This window comes from Chionomys nivalis, chromosome 7 (genome assembly GCF_950005125.1).
Source record: "Chionomys nivalis chromosome 7, mChiNiv1.1, whole genome shotgun sequence".
Lineage (NCBI taxonomy): Eukaryota > Metazoa > Chordata > Mammalia > Rodentia > Cricetidae > Chionomys > Chionomys nivalis.
Window position 1 is genome coordinate 79,590,771 of NC_080092.1, and position 23,169 is coordinate 79,613,939.

Genomic DNA, 23,169 nt, shown 5'->3' on the forward strand with positions numbered 1-23,169 from the left:
GTAAATGACACTTTATTGGGTTTTAGTGGCAGAAGAGTTAAAATGTGTGCTCCTGCAAGTGCCAAGGATAATTTAAATTCCTCCAGCCCGATGGATAGATAAAAAAGACAAGGGGAGACATGTTGGGAGAGACCTGTTAAGTCATTGGGAAATTTTTGATAAATTCATCCTAAGAGGAAGAACTTTGGATAGAAGTCAGAATGCACACACAAAACAGCTGCAAATAAGACTGACTTCTGGGACTCAGAAAACCAAGTACCTCGGACACTAGGTAGTTCCTAGAAGAAAGGACTTCATCTGTAGAGAATGCGGAGATAAATGGTGCTTTCAGAGAGAAGATTTAGCAGCAAGGGGTGGCACAGCACATGGGGCGGGGGCAGGTGGAGATGACACAGGTGGGGCGGTAGCAAGTGCTCTGGCAGCAGACCTGACCGCAGACTGGACGCAGGCAGCAGCAGGGGCGGCAGCAGGGACGGCAGCAGGGCTGGCAGCAGGGGCTGCAGCAGGGACTGCAGCAGGGACTGCAGCATGGCTGGCAGCAAGGGCGGCAGCAGGGGCTGCAGCAGGGACTGCAGCATGGCTGGCAGCAGGGACTGCAGCATGGCTGGCAGCAGGGGCGGCAGCAGGGCTGGCAGCAGGGGCTGCAGCAGGGACTGCAGCATGGCTGGCAGCAGCTAGAACCACCACAGGAGGGTTGGCAGCAGCTGGGTCTGCAGCAGCTGGGTCTGCAGCAGCTGGGCTGGCAGCAGGTGGGCTGGCAGCAGCCTTGGCCACAGCCCTCCTCAGAGCAGACAGAGCCACAACAGGAACTGACCATGGTGTTGGGAAGTGGAGGTTCTGGGTGTGTTTACAAGGTGGTGAGAGTTCTAGTCTGGTCTCTCTCCTTGCTGTCTCTTGCTTTTATACCCTGCTGAGGGCTACTAATCACAGGGCTCTTGTTTACACTACAGAAGATAAGAGTTTTAGTCAATTAGTTGTGTTTATCTATAAATAGAAAGGCTGCTTCCTTTTCCTGTTGTATTCTATGCTAATTTGACAAAGCTAAGAAAATCAGCTTCCCTTTTTCTTCCTTTGATACATCCCCTGAGTTAGACACAGTCCTTGACTTTGTCTCCTTGGGTTTAGAGGTAATTCTTTATGTCTAGCTTTATCCTTGGAGGAGCATGTTCAGAACATACATTATGGTGACTATACCTCTGGCAGCAATGGATTTGAAGCAGGTCTTATAGGATACTGGTGGAAAACCAGGATGGAATATTGGTATTTCAGGCCTGTGAAGGAGATAGCTTGCAAACAGCACAGAGTGTTTATTCCCTACCTAGTTGGGCAGGTGTGAGCAAATTTAGTGACGGTCATATCAATTTCTTCTTATTTAATCTCCCAAGGTGAAATGGCATTGCAATGACAATTATTTTTGAATAGCAAAAGCATGTTGACATGATGGGTCCCAAAATTGTTAAATTACTAAGGTTTTTCAGACTTGGGTGTTTTAAGGGCACATTTTGTTCAACTCTTTGATAAGTCAACAAACCCAGTGAGTATGTGTGAGGCAATCATATTAATACATTGTCTGCAAGTATGAAACTCCCAAAGAATAAATAAAAAAGGAAACTACTACTGTTGTTTATGTAAATTGAGATAAAGGCAAACTGTTTTCTAGGCTGTCGCAACTCTAGACAAATGCTACTTTCAGCCTTAAGCAGAGAAACTTCTCTTTGCAGCCAGTAGCTGCAAAGACAGAGATGTACCGGGGCCCAAACTGCCGAGAATAAGTGACAGCTGAAGGCTCAGCTCTAAATTCTCATACCACATCCTCCAAGGCTCAGGGAATGTCGCCAAAGAGCGCAGTAGACGAATGTACGATCAGAAGATAGGAAGGAAGGCTGTGGTCTGCCACCCTCTAGGCAAGGAACAGTCACTGCCAGTACCGACTCAGCATCTGTTCTTACCCGCTCTGATCCTGCACAAGACTGGCCCTGTCAGCAATCAGTCTCGCTTTAGGGCAGGGCTGTAATAATCCTTGCTTTTCTTTCCTTTACTTACTGGTGAGTAGACCAGGCTCCAGTAAGCACCAAACGATGGGTTCAGTTTAGCTTAGTGGACCGCACAACGAAAAAACATAAATGAGAGAGCAGTCTTTGTAGTGACAGCGTTGGAGGGAGGGGCACTAACGGGGAAGCAGACAAGGCTCTCCTAGTAGCCTGACAGAAATCTAAGCCTTAGTTTACTAAAACGGGACAGAGCTAAATAGACAATTCTCAGAAAAACCACAGCCTTCTGCTGGCTCAACGGGCACCCCAGGACCCTTTCTGCTGGCTCAGGAGGCTCCCAAAGGCCCTTGCTGGCTCAGCAAGTGCCCCCCCCCCCCCCCCAGCCTTAAAAACAGCTTTTCCTACCCTGCTGCTGGAAGGTTTCTAACTACTAGGGCCTCCCACCAATCAGCACCCATACTAATCTTTCCTCCGCCAATCAGCCCAGATTAATCCCTCTTCCCTGGAATTCCCCTAACTTTTTTTTTAATTAATTTATTTAATTATTAAAGATTTCTGCCTCTTCCCCACCACCACCTCCCATTCCCTCCCCCTCCCCCAATCAAGTCTTCCTTCCTCCTCAGCCCAAAGAGCAAGCAGGTTTCTCTGCCCTGTGGGAGGTCCAAGGACCACCCACCTCCATCCAGGTCTATTAAGGTGAGCATCCAAACTACCTGGGCTCCCACAAAGCCATTACGTGCAATAGGATCAAGAACCCATTGCCATTGTTCTTCAGTTCTCAGTAGTCCTCATTGTCCATTATGTTCAGCGAGACCGGTTTTGTCCCATGCTTTTTCAGTCCCCGGCCAGCTGGCCTTGGTGAGTTCCCGATAGAACATCCCCATTGCCTCAGTGTGTGGGTGCACCCCTCGCAGTCCTGAGTTCCTTGCTCGTGCTCACTCTCCTTCTGCTCCTCCTTTGGATCGTGAGACTTCAGTCCAGTGCTCCAATGTTGGTCTCTGTCTCTGTCTTCTTTCATCGCCTGATGAAGGTTAATATTCAGGGGGATGCTTATATGTTTTTCTTTGGGTTCACCTTCTTATTTAGCTTCTCTAGAATCACGAATTATAGACTCAATGTCCTTTATTTATGGCTAGAAACCAAACATGAGTGAGTACATCCAATGTTCCTCTTTTTTTCCCCTAACTTTTTAAAAGGAGCTTGTGACCTTCTTTGGGGTCGCCAAGTGCCACCCCAACGTTGGAATTAATAAAACGCTCTTGTTGCTCACGTGGCTGTTGGTCTTTGGGGGCTTCTGTCGAACCCTAACATGAAGGAGGGGAACTGATGGAGTGTGAAAGAGATAAAAAAAAGGGTGGGGGTGAGAATAATCAGAATGTATTGTACCAACGTATAAAATTGTCAAAGAATAGATTTAATTAATGAAAATGTAAAAATATTAAATAAAGAATAAATTAATTCAAGAATGACATAACTTCAGACATTAGACGTTTATGATAAGTGGTGGATAATCGCGCTCCATTTCCACTTTCCAGGACAGATTGAAATGTCTTAAAAAGGCACAGGAGAGATGAAAGGTGCACATTTATAATTATGTTTCTGATATTTTGTTTTATTTGTTTTGTTATGTTTGATCTTACTGTTTGTTTTTACTCTCTTTTTTTTTTTTTTTTTTTTTAAGAAAGAGAGAACACAAAGCTTGCTGGGGAAGGAGGTGAGGAAGATCTGGGGAAGCAAGGTGATGGGAAAACATTATCGAAATATTTTGTATGAAAAAATGTTAAAAGATAGAGAAAATGAGAAGGTAACAACATTAATATAATAATAATAATAATAATAATAATAACTTTGTTGATATTTGAGGTGGAAGAATTACCTTCAATTCAATAGGATTGATTATTTAAAGGTAAAAATGAAAGAGATTAGAAAAGGGATCAGCTGTTTAAGGGGAACAAAGATGTTTCATACAAAGCTGCAGGACAATGAGAAGAAAAGCATGAAAACATCAAGGCCTTGAAAATATTTGGAGGTGGGGGCACAGTTATATGATCTTTCCTGCAGAATAAAAGAAATAAAATAGAGATGATACATTTCACCCATTAGTTTGTCAAAAGCTCAAAACTTGACAATATGGAAATAAGTGTGCTCATAATTTTCTTGTGATTTGCCAATAAATAGCATCATTTTTCTTGGGCAAGCTATTCCAAATCTATAACGTATCCCCATATATAATCTGGAAGAAATATGTGAAAATACTTTTTATAAGATTATTTATACCAGTTCTACTCATAAGGGGAAATAAAGTAACAAAACAGAACTAGCCATAGCCTGGGCATCCTTCTATAGGATGCAGGGGACCAAATGACAGCCACTTTCTAAAACGCAGCACTATGCAGCCCCGAAAGTGAAGAGGGTGCCTCTCTGAGGGTTACTATGAAACAGTATATTGTTAAGCATCAGAAAAGTAAGTATAGCAAACACGCACTACATTGTATGTCTAAACAGCCCGTGATGCAAATACACGTAGCCTGGAGAGCTGCCTCAGATGTTAAGAGCACTGGCTGCTCTTCCAGAGGCCCTGGGTTTGTTCCACCACGTGGTGGCTCACAACTATTGGCAACTCCAATTCCAGTGGGTCTGACGATCTCCATTGGCACCAGGCACACATGTGGTGCATGAACATACATACAGACAAAACACCTACATGCATAAAGTGAAATTTTAAAAATTTGTCACACACATTTGCTTAAAATTTCAAATGAGGAAGTAGAGCAAGAGGAAGTGAAGACATAAGAATAAAAGATCCCCACCAAAAAACAAGATAGAGTAGCAGGAGTGGGCTTAATTCTTGTCTGAGACAATTAAAAAGCCAAACAGAAAGGAAACACAGATTTGTAGATATTGGCTGTCAGGTAGAGCAGGAGACTGGGCTATTGATGTGTGGCAAAGAGGAGAGGTCGGGAGGAGAAGGAAAGGATCTTGTGTTCTCTTTCAAGACTAGCCATCCCATTATCTTTAAATGAAAATATACCTTGTCTTTCTACAATAGCAACAACAACAACAACAACAAAATCTATTTCTGCTCCAGAGGGCTCAGGGACATTCGGGGACCTCGGGTCTTTAGTTGCACGACCCTGATGCTACCATTCCACATCACATTGTTAGGGAATCTGTCTTGGTGTGGCAGAACCGTCTAGACTGATAGAAGAAGCATCCTGGGGCTTGGTTTCTTTAAGTCATAGATTCATCTTCAGCTTTGTCTTCCTCTGTTTGCAAATGAGAGCTTCCAGACTAACATAGCCCCTCATCTCTCATGTCATCCTCTGACTTCACGCTCAGCACTTTCGGCTTTAATTTTTCTCTTTTTAGAAAATTAATGGCCCTCAGCTAGAGACACCAACTGTACTAGCTTTACAGTTACTATGAGATATTTGCATATGTATATTATCAGAAGATGCAGACCCATAGAATATGGGTCTTTCTAAAATAAATTTCTAATTTTTATCCGTGACTTTTCAATATTGTCTAAAAACAAAGGAGACTGTTGATGAAAAAAGGCAAATGTAGTTTAATTTTTTTTTACACCAATAAAGCTTTTTCATTCACCCTACAGGTATGGCCAAAACACAAGTTCTTCAAGATTAAGAAGAAATCTTAGAGACTTATAAAATCACACTGGATTTTGTATATGGGATAGTAGTGGTTTATTGTGACCCAGTGATCCAGTACAGGAAAACCAGAGGAGTAAGGATGACCAAAGTGTATCTTCATTGAACAATTAAGAGACTATAAAGATTAACAACATAGAAATACTGAGATCAACCTGTGAATCTTTGAACTTTGTGACCTGAACCTAGGAATTAAGAGAAATCTAATAGGAAGGATTGGTCAGGTCAGTTCAACAACTTGTGAGGTACAAGCAAGTCCACACATAGATGGGGGACGAGAGGGCCACATGAGGGATTTGGGTTGAAGTTAGAATAGCTGTTGTTGGGTCCAATAAAAACACAGAGATATGATTCAACAAAACAATATTGAACCCATTCTGTGCATCCTGGTAGCCGGCGATGGGGACAGAGGTGAAATACAAGCTGGATCCATGGATGGAGGCTTAGCAGCAGCAAGGGGTGGCACAGCACATGGGGCGGGGGCAGGTGGAGATGACACAGGTGGGGCGGTAGCAAGTGCTCTGGCAGCAGACCTGACCACAGACTGGACGCAGGCAGCAGCAGGGGCGGCAGCAGGGGCGGCAGCAGGGCTGGCAGCAAGGACTGCAGCAGCTGGAACCACCACAGGAGGGCTGGCAGCAGCTGGGTCTGCAGCAGCTGGGCTGGCAGCAGGAGGGTCTGCAGCAGCTGGGGCGACAGCAGGTGGGCTGGCAGCACACAGACTGGCAGCAGCTGGGTCTGCAGCAGCTGGACACACAGCAGCTGGGCCTGCAGCAGCTGGACACACAGCAGCTGGGACGGCAGCAGGTGGACACACAGCAGCTGGGACGGCAGCAGCTGGGCTGACAGCAGCCTTGGCCACAGCCCTCCTCAGAGCAGACAGAGCCACAACAGGAGCTGACCATGGTGTCAGAGGTGGAGGTTCTGGGTGAGTTTCTGAGAAAGTGAGTTTTGAGAATCTGAAGGTCTCCTGGTTGATGTGCCCTTTTATACTTTGCTCAGCAACTGGTGTCACCATGAGCAAAACCCTTTTCCTTGTTTATTCTTATTAGGGCGTTAATTAGTGTTATTAAGGCATAATTATATTTGTAAGGTTAAATATTCCAGCATGTAGAAAAGGCATCAGTTTCTTTTTCTGCATTGTTGTGATTCATGGAACTGGGGCATGTGAGATGGCATTTGTGCTTCTGTTTCTGCCTATGCACCTTCTAAACTGGGCTATCACATGATACATACGTCACTCTGTGCCTGCTTGATAATATTTCTGGAATGGCTCACAAGATGTTCCCTCTCTTTATGTGTATATATATAAGATATTGCCTGGTAGAGCACTGATAAAGAGAGAGCCAGGGAAAACTTTAGTGACTGTGTTCATATCTCATTGTAAAGCTTGTACTTGAATGGTTAGCTCTGTATGAGTGTTTTCAATGACAAAGATCCATTTAAGGAGTCAAACTTATCCACTAGGAATCCTCTCTACATATGGCATATGAAATGTGAGTGGGTTTGATTCATCGTCTGATAAGTCAGCATACACAGTGGATTCTGATTTCTATAAAAAAAAAAAAAGTCCCATGTGAAGCAACCTTCCCTGACACTCTTTCAATAATTATGGGTTTGAGATACTGCTTGGATAATGAGGGCATAGAAGGCTTTGCTGTTTGTCCTATAAACTCTAAAGTATGCTATGTTAAAAGGGAAATTATGAAACAAATTGAAAGTTTTGAAGACCAGGATTCAAATCAAGAATTAAACATCTCATATACGTTTTCAATAAAAATCAAGATCACAGAAATCGTTGTTGTTAGTGTTGGCCATGCTCCAGATCTCCTAATCATGCTTTGTGATTATTCTAGTGAGTTTACTTTTCAAAGAACTCACAAGGCACATAGTCACTACAGCTCCTACAGAAATGAGTTCAAGTTGTTAGAGACTTTGGTAGTCCCCAAGGCAGAAATATTAACTTCCACACCTTTTATTGTCCTGTTTTTTCTCCTTAGAATGAGAAAGAAAGTGGGAAATACACTTGAATACATTGGCACAGGAGACCACTTCCTAATACAACCCCAGCAGCACAGACACTGAGAGAAACAATTAATGAATGGGACCTCCTGAAACTGAAAAGCTTCTGTAAAACAAAGGAAACAGTCAACAAGACAAAATGACAGCCTATAGAATGGGAAAAGATCTTCACTAACCCCACATCAGACAGAGGTCTGATCTCCAAAATACACAAAGAACTCAAGAAATTGGACACCAAAAGAACAAACAATCCAATAAAAAAATGGAGTACAGACCTAAACAGAGAACTCTCAACAGAGGAATCTAAAATGGCTGAAAGACACTTAAGAAAATGTTCAACATCCTTAGTCATCAGAGAAATGCAAATAAAAACAACTCAGAGATTCCACCTTATACCTGTAAGAATGCCCAAGACCAAAATCACTGATGACAACTTATGTTGGAGAGGTTGTGGGGAAAAGGGAACACTTTTGCATTGCTGGTGGGAATGCAAGCTGGTACAGCCCCTTTGGATGTCAGTGTGGTGATTTCTCAAAAAATTAGGAAACAACCTTCCTCAAGATGTAGTAATACTAACTTTTGGGTATTTATCCAAAGGATGCTCAATCATACCACAAAGACATGTGCTCAACTATGTTCATAGAAGCTTTGTTTGTCATAGCCAGAACCTGGAAACAACCTTAAATGCCCCTCAACCGAAGAATAGATAAGGAAAATGTGGTATATTTACACAATGGAGTACTACACAGCAGAAAAAAATGACCCCTTAAATTTTGCAGGAAAATGGATGGAGCTAGAAAACATTATTTTGAGTGAGGTAACCCAGACATAGAAAGACAATTATCACATGTACTCACTCATAGGTGTTTTTTAAATGTAAAGCAAAGAAAACCAACCTACAAACCACAATCCCAGAGAACTTAGACAACAATGAGGACACCAAGAGAGACTTACATAGATCTAATCTACATGGGAAGTAGAAAAAGACAAGATCTCCTGAGTAAATTTGGAGCATGGGAGCATTGGAGGAGGGTTGAAGGGGAGGGGAGAGACAGGGAGGGGAGCAGAGAAAATGTAGAGCTCAATAAAAATCAAAAAAGAGAATGTACCTTCTTCTGCTTCTTTCCAGAAAGTTCTATAACTTCAAGTCAATGGGCAGCCCCGACATCCTCCTTTTGAGTATTTTCTTTGGCATTATTTTATTAGTTTATGGAAATTTCATCTGCTTCTTTTACCTTTTAGTTTTGAGTGGGTAGGATCCCCACTCAAGCCCGAATGACTATAATCTGAATGTGTTCAGTTGTCTCCTCTCAGACTATAAACTCCAAAAGTGAGATTTTGAAACTACATATTACCGTATCATTACCATGTTTGGTGATGGATGATCTTCATGGCCAACTTGATGGGCTTTAGCATCTCCATGGAAACTCACATCCGGATGTGTCAAAGAGAGTCTTTCCAGAAAACTTAACCGAAGCGAGGAAGACCCACCCTGAACGTTAATGACACACTCCTTAGGCTGTGTTCCTGTACAGAATAAAGGAGTAAAGGAAGCAGAGAGCCCACAATCATCTTTCTCTGCTTCCTGACTGCAGATTCAATGTGACCAGCTCTCCACACCCTCCCTGCAGGTCTGTCCCTTCATAATGGATCACATCCCCTCGAGTGTAAGCAAAGCAAGCCCTTCTTCCTCAAGTTGCCTTTTCCAAGTATCTAATCATGAAAAAAATGAATATACTTGGAATTGACTACACATTCCACGCTTGCTTCTCACACTCCTAAAAATTACTTTAAAATTTTAATTTTTTTATAATCATGTAAATTATTTTTGAGTTCCAAAATAACTTTTACAAAATGAGACATGTCCAAGGAAGTCTTGCTTTTGTCTTTCTTCACTGCATGCATTATCTCTCTCCTCTGTGAAGAGAAGTTACTTTTGATTGACACATGTTGTGTGTACATATTTGTGAGATACAGTGCAGTTTCTTGACTCGTGTGCATATTGGATAATGCTTACCTCAGACTAATTAGAACATCAACCAACTTAAATGCTTATTATTTTTTAACTTGAAGGCCGTCTTCACCTTGTTATTTTAATACAAGTTCACATTGACTACAGGTCTTATTTAATAAATGTTCTTGTAATGTGCACAGTTGGTTACAGTTTGCTTTGGCTCACTTAATGTACCACAGCAATGGCAAATTACTGTTTATTCTATAGTAATGGCACCAGATATTTCTCATTGAATTTATGCTATCCAATACTCAAATTTGTGGGCATAATACAGCTCATCGGGCTAGTCTTTTACTGAGAAATATTTGAGATATTTCAGGTTTTGTTTTGCTTTGTTTTATTTTTGTTTTGTTTTCTCTCATCTGAAAGAAAACTTTCAGGGAGGGGGTATTTTACTTTATTTTGGTTTAGAGATCACTGCCAAGTATAAGCTTTGCCTTGACTATTAAGTACTTCAAATTCAGTTTTCCTGTGTGTTCACTCTTTAGTCTCACAGTTTATTGACTTTTGCTCTGATTCTTGCACCTCCTAGAGCACCTCAACCTTCCTAATGCTGCAACCTTCAACAGCAGGTCCTCACCTTGTACTGACCCCAAGCATAAAATTATTTCATTACTACTTCATAACTGTAATTTTTCTACTCTTATGAATCATAATGTAAATATTTGTGTTTTCCGATGGTCTTAGGCGACCTCTGTAAGAAGTCATCTAACCCCCCAAAGAGGTCACTACCACCACCATCCACTGTCCTAGAGTTTCTGAGTTGAGGTTTTGCTGTATACTTACATATTTAGGTCACCATCAGCACAATAATAATTGTCTCTACAATGCCTTTGGGTTATTCAGCTCATTTAATTTTTATCCTAAACAAATAGCTGGGGGCTTAGTTCCATTTTATCCCTCATCCATGAGCCTGCGTTTCTGGCTTCCTCTTCAAACTATAAGTTTTCAGGTGCTCTCTAGAACAAAAAGATAGGATATGTCATTAATAAAAATATCCTTTTGAGGGGATAGTTTCCATTTTTTACCTAAAGTGGAATTCTAAAACTCAATTTTATCCTTATGACTAAAATTACAAGCAAAAATACTATGTGCAGGGGCTGGAGAGATGGCTCAATGGTTAAGAGCACTGACTACTCTTCCAGAGGTTGTGAGTTCAGTTCCCAGCAACCACATGATGGCTCACAACCATCTATAATGAGATCTGGTGCCCTCTTCTGGTGTGTGGGTATACATGGAAGCAGAATGTTGTATACATAATAAATAAATAAATCTTTAAAAAAAATACTATGTGCAAACTGAAGAGGACAAAGGTTTTATTTTTTATTTGTTTTATTATTATTTATTTTTATTTATCATATATGGTGTGTTGTCAGTACTTTCATCTGTGTAACACGTGAGTACCTGGTGCTCATGGAGACCAGAGGAAGGTGCTGGATTCCTTGCAACTGGAGTTATGGTCAATTGTAAATCCCACATGTTGGTGCTGGAATTCCAACACAGGTCCCTTGGAAGAGTAGCCAATGCTCTTAACCATTGAGCCATTGTCTCTCCATCCCCTGGAAAAACATTTGAGAGGGAACACATCAGATACTTTGTTGAGAAGCCCCATCATGTGTAGACTCTTGAGTGCAGTCTTGTGTGTGTTGGTTCTCATTGTTGCCTTGGCACTCACAAGGGAGGCTGGGTTGGAAGCATTTAGCAGATGCTCCTTGAATGAGTGTGAGAGAGAAATCTGAGAGGAATCTGAGAGGAATCTGGCAGCAGACTCGCTTTTTCAGCGGGCCCACATGTCAAAATGATGGAAACAATTGCCAGGAGCTGGGCTCTTCTGATGTGGACATGCAGCCTGCAGCTGATGGCATCTTTATACATAGGTGTTAATATGCTTTGTTCTTCTACGAAGCCCTGCTCGACATGGAGGCAGAAGCAGTACGGGCTTGCAGCCTCTGGATCCCAAAGGTGCAAGCTATCTGGTGTGAAGTGTGAGGCACGCATTGTGCTGTTCGTGCTCTGACATTCCTAAAGTCCTGCAAGCATTGCTCCTTTTCACAGCTTTTCTCTTTCCCCAAAGTTGACTTGCAGTGATAAGTAGTTTGTCCATGAAACAGTAAGACGCATGGAGAAAAGTCAGCCAGTGGCTAATGGAGGCTGAAAAGCAAGAACATTTTCTTCTGTGCTCTGTAGGTGAAATATACTTGCTCTGTGTGTGTGTGTGTGTGTGTGTGTGTGTGTGTATGTCTGGTGTGTGTGTGGTGTGGTGTGGTGTGTGTGTGTGGTGTGGTGTGCGTGTATGTGTGGTATGTATGTGTGTGTGGTATGAGTGTATATGGTATATGTTTGTGTATTCTGTAGGTGAAATACACCTCTCGTGTGTGTGTCTATTCGTGTGTGTGTGATATGTCTGTGGTGTGGTGGTGGTGATGTGTGTGTGTATTTGAGTAGGCCAGATGCCAACCTCTGATGTCATTCAGCAGGGTCTGTCCATCATAGTTTTTGAAATAGAGTCTCTCCCTGGGACCTAGAGTTCACCAATTAGGCTAGCATTGTTAGCCCAGCAGCCCAAAGGACTCACTAGCTTTGCTGCCCCAGCACTGAATTTGTGAGCATGTGCCACCACACCTGGCTTTTATTATTGAATTCAGGGCCTCACACTTGTGCAAGTGCTTTATTGACAGAACTGCCTTCCAACCCCCAAACTCACTTGTTTAAGAAGGGTAGACACTTAGGCTGGGTGGTGATTTCACAACCAGCACTTTAATCCCAGCACTTGGGAGGCAGAAACAGGTGGAATCTCTTTGAGTTCGAGGCCAGTCTGGTCTACAGAACAAGTTCTAGGATAGGCTACAAAGCTACACAGAGAAATCCTGTCTTGAAAAACCAAAAGATAAAATAAACAATAAAAAAAAGAATAAAAAAGAAGAGGAGGCACCATCTTAAAAGAGTACCAGTCACATTGAGTTTTTATTGAAGAGAAATGGGAAGTTTAATTTGGTATAGAAATATATCAGATTATTCCAGCTACAAAGTCCTGTAGAGAAGGTGTGAGGAAACATGTTTTTTTAAGTTGTTTGCTGGCTGAGTAAAATTTGTTTACAGAAGAAATCCAGATTCCAGACACCATCCACTGTCTGGCTCCTCACTGGACTCATGAAAATGAGTTTCACAGAATCAACCCACATACACAAAAGATCTAAATCTAGAGAGAGGGAGATGGATTCATGGCAAGGGTCTCAGCAGCAGCAAGGGGTGGCACAGCACATGGGGCGGGGGCAGGTGGAGATGACACAGGTGGGGCGGTAGCAAGTGCTCTGGCAGCAGACCTGACCACAGACTGGACGCAGGCAGCAGCAGGGGCGGCAGCAGGGCTGGCAGCAAGGACTGCAGCAGCTGGAACCACCACAGGAGGGCTGGCAGCAGCTGGGTCTGCAGCAGCTGGGCTGGCAGCAGGAGGGTCTGCAGCAGCTGGGGTGACAGCAGGTAGGCTGGCAGCACACAGACTGGCAGCAGCTGGACACACAGCAGCTGGGACGGCAGCAGCTTGGCTGACAGCAGCTGGACACACAGCAGGTGGGCCTGCAGCAGGTGGGCCTACAGCAGCTGGGCCTACAGCAGCTGGGACGGCAGCAACTGGGCTGGCAGCAGCCTTGGCCACAGCCCTCCTCAGAGCAGACAGAGCCACAACATGAGCTGACCATGGTGTCAGAGGTGGAGGTTCTGATTAGTAAGGGAGTGAGTGGTGTAGTGAATCTGAAAATCCCCCTGGTTTGTGTCCCCTTTATATTCTGCTAAAGGTGCTGTGACTATAGCCTGGAGTATTTCCAAGTTGTTTTTCTTTTCCCTGAAGAAATAGGCGTCATTAAGTCTGATAATTGGTTTTCCTTTTCAAATACTTGATGATAAAGAAAAATAAGATTTCCTTTTCTTTGTGCTTTAAGATTACCCACTCTGGTTTTTGTTGTAGAATTGCCTTCTCTGTTTCCTTGTTTGTCCACCCTGCTTCTTGGATGGGTCCACCCGATGGGTTCAGTCACTGTTTATGCTTGTGGTTTGTGTATCACTGATCATGCTACTTCAGCCAATGTGTCTCATGATGCTCACATCTCTTTTGATGTCAAAGGGAAGCATAATGAGAGTAGGGAAATGGTGGGTGGGGGGAGATTATCCTTGTGAGGTAGCTCACTGTGAGCTATGAGGAAGAGAATCTTGTCTGTGAGTCACGGATGCACATTAGATGGTGGGCCATCTGGACTACCTCGGGCTACGCAGTAGAAATGATACTTCCTTTACCAAGTTTCAAACTGTCACCAATGACTCACTGTTTTAAGTATGAAAAGGCCTTTGGTGCCACCTCGAAGGCACTCTCACTGACATAGTATGGGACAACTTAAACACCAGAGCAAATAATGGCAGCAGTGGATTTCAACACATCATGTAAAAATAAGAATAATCAATCCATACCAAGACTAAGTAGAGAAATAGAAGATGGTGGGAAAGAAGCGCTTCACAACAGTGGAAGGTGATTGGTTAAATGGGAAAGGAGTAAGGGAGTCTCTATATTCGTCATAATAAAACTTGGTCAGGGAAATCTCAATGAATCCTAAAATGATTGGATAAAAGTTTGACTAGGAATGTGATATTTGTATATTTCAAAATATTTCCCTTCCAATTATTTATCAATTTCAAAATGGAAGAGTACTAAGTTACAATGAAAGAACTGTTAACCTGGGAATCAGAATTGGTTTTAGGGCTGTGAAAATGGCTCAGTGCTTGCTCAGCTAGCATAAGGACCTGAGTTCAACCCCCAGAAGGTATGCCAAGCATAGTGGCATGTTTTCACCTCAGCACCATGGAAGCAGAGACAAACGGAACACTAGGGCTTGCTGCCCAGTCAGATCAGTGAGTGGTCGTGTCTCAAAATCAAAGTGATAGACAGTGCCTGAGGCATGATCTCTAAGGTCATCTTCTGGTCTCTACAAACAGGAGCATATATTTGTATCTGCACACACATGAATGCACACATGTGTGTATATGCACATATGTGGTAAATGTAGCCACAGTTTGAAAAGACACCTCGTTTATTATTTCTGTTAAAGGCATAATGGGACCTTAGCTGTAAGGAAACAGAAGACAAAGGCTGAAGCATTCTGCACATAATGACCGGCCTGCCATCTTTAGCACTGACAGACTCTTCTAATACAGTGACAGGCTGAGGAAATGTTTCAGATTTGAGAAAATAAAAGGGGTGCAGCATCTAAGTGTAATGATTAGCTATGAACAGAAATTTATTTTTAGGACAGTACTGGCAACATTTGAATATGGAATGCACATTAGGTAATACATAATAGTATTGTATAATACATAATTTAATTTTATATCTGTATTGTGATTATATAAATATGTCCCAGTACCTCTGCCATGAGGCCGGAATCTCAGAAAGCTAAGAAATGGGCTGGATCTAGCCATCAAAGCCACAGCTTTAATCCGCTCCATATTGCTTAGCAAATTAAAGATTTGTGCGGTCAGAAAAAGAGATATATACAGTAAAGAGAGATTTAAAAACTAAGAAAACCTCTAAATGGTCTACAGTGTGTTAAAAATATATGCAGGCTTGAAAAAAAGAGATTAAAGTCCTTAAAATAAAAAAAAGGAAAGAAAGAGAGTAGTTGGGTGTGGTGGTACACATCTTTAATCCCAACACTTGAGAGACAGTGGTAGACTGGCCTCTGTGACTTCAAGGTGTGGTAACATACACCTTTAATCCAAATGCCTGGGAGGCAGAGACAGAAAGATCTCTATGAGTTCGCAGTGTGGTAGCACACACCTTTAATCCCAGCATTGGGGAAACAGATGTCTGTGAGTTCAAGGACAGCCTGGTCTACAGAGTGAGTTCCAGGACAAGGATACACAGAAACCCTGTCTCAAAAAGCCAAAAATTAAAAATAAAAGAAATAGAGTTTAAAATAAAGCTGCATAAAGATGGAAAACACACAGGGAATCTGGATACTGTATGTTATTATGCCCTCTTTGAATTATTTGAATGCTGAGGAAGGAGCAATAGCTGCTCAAAGATATTTGCTTATAAATGCTGTTGAATTAATTCAAGACAGGTATTTTGAAAATACCTTGACTTCAAAATTGAAGTCAAAAGGTATGTTACTTTGGAGAAGAGATTTTGCTTTTGTTTCCACAGGAAATGAAAAGCTATGGATTCATTCTGAATTAAGAAAAATCAGGTTTGATCAAGGAAGACCACCTGAGAAATCTCTGGTAGGAACAGATGGCTCAGATATCAGAGTTCAACATCCAGAATAGATTCAAGACTGCTGCCTGAGATGATCAAGCCTTATAGGATACTCCAGTTAGAACTTGATCATAATTCTAAATTTCTTTTTTTATTAATTAATTTATTTAATTATTAAAGATTTCTACCTCTTCCCCGCCACCACCTCCCATTCCCTCCCCCTCCCCCTCCCCCAATCAAGTCTTCCTCCCTCCTCAGCCCAAAGAGCAAGCAGGTTTCTCTGCCCTGTGGGAGGTCCAAGGACCACCCACCTCCATCCAGGTCTATTAAGGTGAGCATCCAAACTACCTGGGCTCCCATAAAGCCATTACGTGCAATAGGATCAAGAACCCATTGCCATTGTTCTTCAGTTCTCAGTAGTCCTCATTGTCCGTTATGTTCAGCGAGACTGGTTTTGTCCCATGCTTTTTCAGACCCCGGCCAGCTGGCCTTGGTGAGTTCCTGATAGAACATCCCCATTGTCTCAGTGTGTGGGTGCACCCCTCGCGGTCCTGAGTTCCTTGCTCGTGCTCACTCTCCTTCTGCTCCTCCTTTGGATCGTGAGACTTCAGTCCAGTGCTCCAATGTTGGTCTCTGTCTCTGTCTTCTTTCATCGCCTGATGAAGGTTAATATTCAGGAGAATGCTTATATGTTTTTCTTTGGGTTCACCTTCTTATTTAGCTTCTCTAGAATCACAAATTGTAGTCTCAATGTCCTTTATTTATGGCTAGAAACCAAATATGAGTGAGTACATCCCATGTTCCTCTTTTTGGGTCTGGCTTACCTCACTCAGGATACCTAAAGAAAATTAGACAAGATCTCCTGGGTAAACTGGGGGCAAGGAGGATAGTAGAGGGGAGGGGATGAGGGATGAGAACATGAGGGAATGGGATGGCCAAACTGGGGGCATGAATGGAGTGGCTAAGCAATGAAAGGGATATCTTGATAGAGGGAGCCATTGTGAGGTTAGGGAGAAGCCTGGTGCTAGGGAAACTTCCAGGAATCCACAAAGATGATCCTAGCTAAATCTCTTAGCAATAGTGGAGAGGGTGGATGAACTGGCCTTTTCCTGTAATCATCATAAATCCTTTATCTAGTAACTGATGAGACCAGATGCAGAGCTCTACAGTCTAGCACCAGGCTAAGGTCTGGGAACTCAGTTGAAGAAAAGAGGGATTAAATGAGCAAGGCAGGGTGAGGGGGTGTGTCAAGTTCATGATGGAGAAATCTATAGGGACAGCTTTACCAAGTTCAGGGGAACACATAAACTCTAGATCAACAGCTGTGGAGCCTGCATGGAACCAAACTAGGCCCCTCTGCATATAGGAGTCAGTTGTGTAGCTTTGTTTATCTGAGGGTCCCCTGGCAGTGGGACCAGGATCTATCCTTGGTGCATGAACTAACTTTCTGGAGCCCATTCCCTATGGTGGGATACCTTGCTCAGCCTTGATGCAGCAGGGAGGGGTTTGGTCCTGCCTCAACTTAATGTGCCAGGCTTTGTTGACTCTATATGAGAAGGCTTACCCTTTAGGAGGAGTGGTTGGGGAGTGGGTTGGGAGAGAGGCAAGGGGAGCAGGAGGAGGGATGGATGGGAGAACTGTGGTTGGAATGTAGAATGAATAAAACAATAAATAAATAAATAAATAAATAAATAAATAAATAAATAAAGTAAAAAAGAACATCCCCAGAACCAACAACTAGAAGCAGCTGAGATGAGATTGAAAACAAAACAAACAAAAAAAACCTATACTCCACAAAATTGAAAAGTCTAAAAGAATGGATAATTTTCTCAATAGATAACAAAGTTAAATCAAATCAGATAAACAACTTAAATGACCTTAACTCTTATGAAAATAGAAACAGTCATTAAAAGTCCCCCCTTCCCGCCACAACAAAAACATCCAGGGCCAGACAGAAAGCTTTAGCACAGAAAAAGAAGAGTTAATGCCAATACTCCCTCAAATTATTCTACAAAATAGAAACAGAACAAACATTGCTAAAGTCATTTTAAGAGGCCACAGTCATCCTAACGCCCAACCACACAAAGATTCAACAAAGATAATTATAGACAAGTTTCCCTTATGAACATAGATTTAAAAAGTACTCAACAAAATATTTGCAAACTGAATCCAAGAAATAGTTTAACATATGAAAAACAGTCAATATAATCCATTATATAAATGAACTGAAAGAAAAAAAATCACATGATCATTCATTAGATGCCTAAAAAATCCTTTATAAAATCCAACACTACATTCATGATAAATATCTTGGAGAAACTGAGTATATAAGAGAAAACCTAAACATAATACAGTAAATGTATAGCCAACATCAAATTAAATAGAAAGAAACTCAAAGCAATTCTATTAAAATCAGGAATATGACAAGGTTGTCCACTTTCTATGTATCTGTTTAATATAGCACTTAAAATTCTAGCTAGAGAAATAAAGACAATTGAAGGAGACAAAGGGCATAGAAGTTGTAAAGGAAGAAGTCAAAGAATCATATTTGCAGATAATATAATAGTACACATGAGCAAGCCCAAAAATTCTACCAGGGAACTCCTACAGTTGATAAGAATTTTTATCAATAAGACTAGATATAAGATTAACTAAAAAAATTGGTAACTCTCTAATATAAAAATGACAAACAGACTGAGATAAGAATCAGGGAAACATCACCCTTCACAATAGCTACAAAAATATAAAATATCTTGGGGTAACCCTAACTAAGCAAGTGAAAGATTTTTATGACAAAACTTCAAGTCTTTGAAGAAAGAAATTAAAGAAGGTATCAGAAGATGAAAAAAATCTCCCATGCTCATGGATCGGTAGGATTAATGGTAAAAATGGTCATCTTACAAAAAGCAATCTACAGGTTCAAGTAATCCCCACCAGAATTCCAACACAATTCTTTGCAGACCTTGAAAGGACAATACTCAGTTTCATATGAAAAAACGATAAACCCAAGATAGTCATACCTTGGCCTTTTTAAAAGATTTCCTTCCATGTGTTCTTGGCACTTCACTTGTCTTAAAGTCCATGCAGATGTTCTAAGAGATGATGAACTTGAAAGCATTTTTATGGATTGCTGTGAAAAGCTGGTTGTTGCTTGAATACTTGGTACAGAATCCCTTATTCTTTCATCTTTTTATTTTCTTTTTTATATATAATTTATTTTTTTGTGTTCATTTGGTGTTTGCTCTACATGTATCTGTGTGAGGGTGTTGGATCCTCTGGCATTGGAGTTACAGACAGGTGTGAGCTACCATGTAGGTGCTGGGAACTGAACCTGGGTCCTCTGGAAGAACAGCCAGAGTTCTTACCTGCTTAGCCATCTCTCCAGACCTACTTTGTTTACTTTTCATTCTTTGACATTTTCATTCCTGTATGTAGTGGATTTTAGTCTTTCTCATTTCCTGTCCCCCAGTTTCATCCCCTCCTCAGACCCAGAACTTCCTCCTGACTGGCCCCCTCCCTTTTTTCATGCCTTTGTCTGTGGGAGTGACCTACTGGGTGTAAGCAGGCCTGGCTCATGAGCATGGATAGAAGGTTATTTCTTGTAACATGGGCAACTCATCAGCAATTAGGTCTCTGAAGACAGTCGGCATCTCCCAGCCGTCATCAACAAAGCCTCTTTTTTCAGGGGACGTGGGCAGTGAATGCAGACTCACAACCATTAAAACAGAGGAGAAGGGACTGGTGAGAACTCAGTCCTCAACTGGACATTTTATCACACATACATGTGTGTATACATATACACACAGACACGCACATGCGTGCACATGTATACCTACACACTTACGCACTCTGCTCAGGAAAGATCACGAAAAAGAGTGCAAAAGCCAGCAGTGTCTTTTGACGTGGCAGCTTGATGCGCTCATGACCTTCCTGCAGCTGACTGATCGCTATGATTTCCTTTTTTCTAGTTTTAGACTCACCGTGTTGGGAATTTTCTGAAGTCATGAGAACCGGGACAGGAAAGTTCGGTGTAGTTGGACTTCGACTAAAATTTCCATTAACTGAAGACAATTGTTATAAAGCAAAAGACACGGAAAAACTGCATTTCTATTCCAATTAAAGGTGTTTTATTTAGAAGTAACAGCAATAAGGCACAGAGCTGTCACAGTTACGGGGAAAACAAGATGGCACTAGTCTCTAGTGAGACTTTGAGCTGTAAAGATATAATCTGACTCTACAGGGACTGGAGGAATTTCCATTTTGGATAGAGAAGACATGCACTCTGATTATTTTTTAATATAATATTCTGTATTAATTATTTGAGAATTTCGTACACACAATGTATTTTGATCACATTAATACCTCCATTCCTCCCTCTAACTCCTTCAGGATTCACTCCCACCTCCCTCTATATTAATTTCTTAATCAGCAATTTCATATTTTGGACTGAGACGAGGTAGAAGTCAAAAGAGGCAGCTATCCTGAGTCTAGGACAGAGAGGAATGGCCTCTCTAAAGATGGCTTTTCATAACAAAGGAGGTGGTGAAAATGGGTGTGCTCAGGGAAGGAAGGTCTCAGCAGCAGCAAGGGGTGGCACAGCACATGGGGCGGGGGCAGGTGGAGATGACACAGGTGGGGCGGTAGCAAGTGCTCTGGCAGCAGACCTGACCGCAGACTGGACGCAGGCAGCAGCAGGGGCGGCAGCAGGGACGGCAGCAGGGCTGGCAGCAGGGGCGGCAGCAGGGCTGGCAGCAGGGGCGGCAGCAAGGGCGGCAGCAGGGCTGGCAGCAGGGACTGCAGCAGGGCTGGCAGCAGGGGCGGCAGCAGCTGGACACACAGCAGCTGGGACGGCAGCAGCTGGGCTGGCAGCAGCCTTGGCCACAGCCCTCCTCAGAGCAGACAGAGCCACAACAGGAGCTGACCATGGTGTCAGAGATGGAGGTTCTGGGTGGGTTTACAAGAGAGTGAGTTCCACGTTTTGGAGTCTCCTTGCTTCAGGTCCCCTTTTATACCCAGCTAAGTCGTTTCTGTAATTATGAAAATACTATTTCCTTGTTTTTGTTTACATGATACAAATGCAAATTAATAGGCTGCAGATTTCTAGTAAAACCCACCAACATGTAGGAAATAATTACTTGACTTTTCTCATGTTTCCTGGTCTTCCACCATGAATCACCTCTTGCATTTTCCCCTCAGTTGCCCTATTACATGGCCTCAGTCCCTGCTTGTCATGTGACATGGCAGAGTTGTTGTATGCACTTCAGTTATCATTCCAACATGATCTCAGAGGGGCTACTCATGGAGCTGGAATTCGCGGTCGATAAATTCTGGCTTCTGTTAGGTGCACCACTGGAATGAAAACAGGAAGAAAAGTTCCCCCTATCAAATGTGAGAATTCAGAACGCTCATGCTCCACGTGTACATTCTAGGTGTCCGTTGAGCCAGTGAAACTCCTAGGAATTTCCAGGATGTGGTCAGTCTCAGAACCCCTCTGCACCGACAAAGGGTTAAGCATGACTTAGTGTTTTTGTGCCCTGAAGAGTCATCTGGGATTGAGATCTGTCTTTGGAGGTCTCCCAGACTGAGCTAGACTAACATATTTAATAGTTTTAAATGCATCTTTTTCTGGAATGTTAAGATATCTCATTGCTATACTTTACTGACATCTTACCAAAATATTTTCATATGTTTTAGTTTTTGTCATCTGCTTAATTTTTAGAGACATTAAGATGAATATAAGACCTATTTCCAATTTTACATGTGCTTACACAAAAATTGCATCCATAGAGTTTACATCAGACACCAGGATTCCAGAGAAATGCTGCTTTCAACTGGGTAAGAGAAACTTCTCAATAGTGGGTGAGAGTTAATGCAGTGACTTAGAGTTCCTAATAGGATGTACCCATGAAGTAACCATAGTAACCTCAAATGCACATATTTAGAATGACAAACAAATGAAATGAGAGCTAAGGGTAGTTACCATTTTATTCAGTATACATTCAGATGTGGCCAATAGCAACAATAAGTGAACTCAACAGGTTACATTTATATAATTATGCACTGCTACACACACATGTGACAATAGTAATCAAAGAGAAAGAGGCCATTGATTTGAGAAAGAGTGGAAAGATATGGAATGATTTGGAGGGCAGAGACATGGGTGGAAGGTGAGGGAGGAAACAGAAGGGGGAAATGATGCAATTCTATTTTAACTAAAGGTTAAGTTTTTAAAAATATAAAATAAAATGGACTCAGTTTCATTTGTTGTTTGCAAATATGATATCACCAATTGTATAATGGACATAAACTTTAAACTTAAAATGTTTCAATATATTTTTATTCACTAACACCTATAAATCCTTGTATTGATATAAACAAAGTACTTTTGCACATGCTCTAAAGGGTTCTCCAAGATTGTGGTGATTGTTTGTGTTCTAACAAATAAAGCTTGCCTGAAGATCAGAGTGTAGAGCTAGACATTAGTTAGCTATAGAGGCCAGGTAGTGGTGGCACATACCTTTAATTCCAGTGCTTGGGAAGCAGAGGCAGATGGATCTCTGTGAGTTCAAGGCCACCCTGGCAACACTAAATTGATCCAGTCTCAAAGGGAAATAGAGCCAGACAGTGGTGGCTCACACTTTTAATCCCAGTACCTGGGAGTCACATGCCTTTAATTCCAGCACTACAAAGGTGGAGACAGTAAGGGATATGGTTAAGCAGAGAAAGAAATACAAGGCAGAGGAGACAGAAGCTCATTCTGAGGATTCGTAGGGACAGGATCGCCCCTTTGGTCTGAGGAGTCAGTAGAGATAAGAACTAGTGACTGGCTGCTCTACTTCTCTGGTCTTTCAGCAAGCTTTATTTGTTAGATCATAAACAAAATATCACCACACAAGATAAGAATGATTTTTTTTTCAAGAAAAGGAGACCAGGCTGGCTTTGAACTCACAGAGATCTTCCTGCCTTTCCCTCCCGAGTGCTGGGATTAAAGGGGTGCACCACCACTGCCTGGCCATCATTTTTTTTAGTGGTAAGAAAACTGAATGTCCAAGAAATGTTCATCCTAGATCACCCTAAGAAAGACCAAGAAAGTGAAGTGAGTTCATTATGAGACAATAAAATAACGAAGAGAATTCAGAGATCTCAGTAGCATGGGTGTTCGAAGCTATGAAGGCATCTCTCTCTCTCTCTCTCTGGAGGCACTGGAATTGTGAGCATCTGCTGATGAAC

The 23,169-nt window shown here is 42.1% G+C and overlaps 3 protein-coding genes across 5 annotated transcripts; all 3 read right to left on the reverse strand.

Annotated features, from left to right (window-relative positions):
- Nucleotides 1-340: 340 nt before the first annotated feature.
- Nucleotides 341-6,564, reverse strand: LOC130878392 (keratin-associated protein 4-12-like). Of its 3 annotated transcripts, XM_057776332.1 has the most exons (4): nt 6,111-6,564; nt 2,420-2,428; nt 660-765; nt 341-470 (listed from the first exon to the last, which is right to left on the reverse strand). In XM_057776332.1, the coding sequence occupies exons 1-4, from the start codon at nt 6,562-6,564 to the stop codon at nt 341-343; spliced, it is 699 nt and encodes a 232-aa protein (XP_057632315.1). The 3 variants fall into 3 exon arrangements, with proteins under 3 accessions (XP_057632315.1, XP_057632316.1, XP_057632317.1); XM_057776333.1 differs by lacking the exon at nt 2,420-2,428 and having other exon boundaries at nt 341-507; nt 613-765; nt 6,285-6,564; XM_057776334.1 differs by lacking the exons at nt 341-470; nt 660-765; nt 2,420-2,428 and having other exon boundaries at nt 6,103-6,564.
- Nucleotides 6,565-12,928: 6,364 nt separating this feature from the next.
- Nucleotides 12,929-13,393, reverse strand: LOC130878398 (keratin-associated protein 4-9-like). Its single transcript, XM_057776341.1, has one exon. The coding sequence runs from the start codon at nt 13,391-13,393 to the stop codon at nt 12,929-12,931; it is 465 nt and encodes a 154-aa protein (XP_057632324.1).
- Nucleotides 13,394-20,513: 7,120 nt separating this feature from the next.
- On the reverse strand, nt 20,514-20,864 carry LOC130878399 (keratin-associated protein 4-8-like). The gene has a single exon (XM_057776342.1). It carries the CDS (start codon nt 20,862-20,864, stop codon nt 20,514-20,516), a length of 351 nt encoding a protein of 116 aa, XP_057632325.1.
- Between the last annotated feature and the right edge of the window lie 2,305 nt (nt 20,865-23,169).

Excerpts from the sequence above, each read along its gene's own strand:
- LOC130878392 (XM_057776332.1), bottom strand. The coding sequence starts at position 6,564 with ATGGTCAGCTCCTGTTGTGGCTCTGTCTGCTCTGAGGAGGGCTGTGGC. Across the intron at positions 471-659 it reads TCTAGCTGCTGCCAGCCATG|CTGCTGCCGCCCCTGCTGCT; the intron begins CTGCAGTCCCTG and ends CTGCTGCCGTCC.
- LOC130878398 (XM_057776341.1), bottom strand. The coding sequence starts at position 13,393 with ATGGTCAGCTCATGTTGTGGCTCTGTCTGCTCTGAGGAGGGCTGTGGC.
- LOC130878399 (XM_057776342.1), bottom strand. The coding sequence starts at position 20,864 with ATGGTCAGCTCCTGTTGTGGCTCTGTCTGCTCTGAGGAGGGCTGTGGC.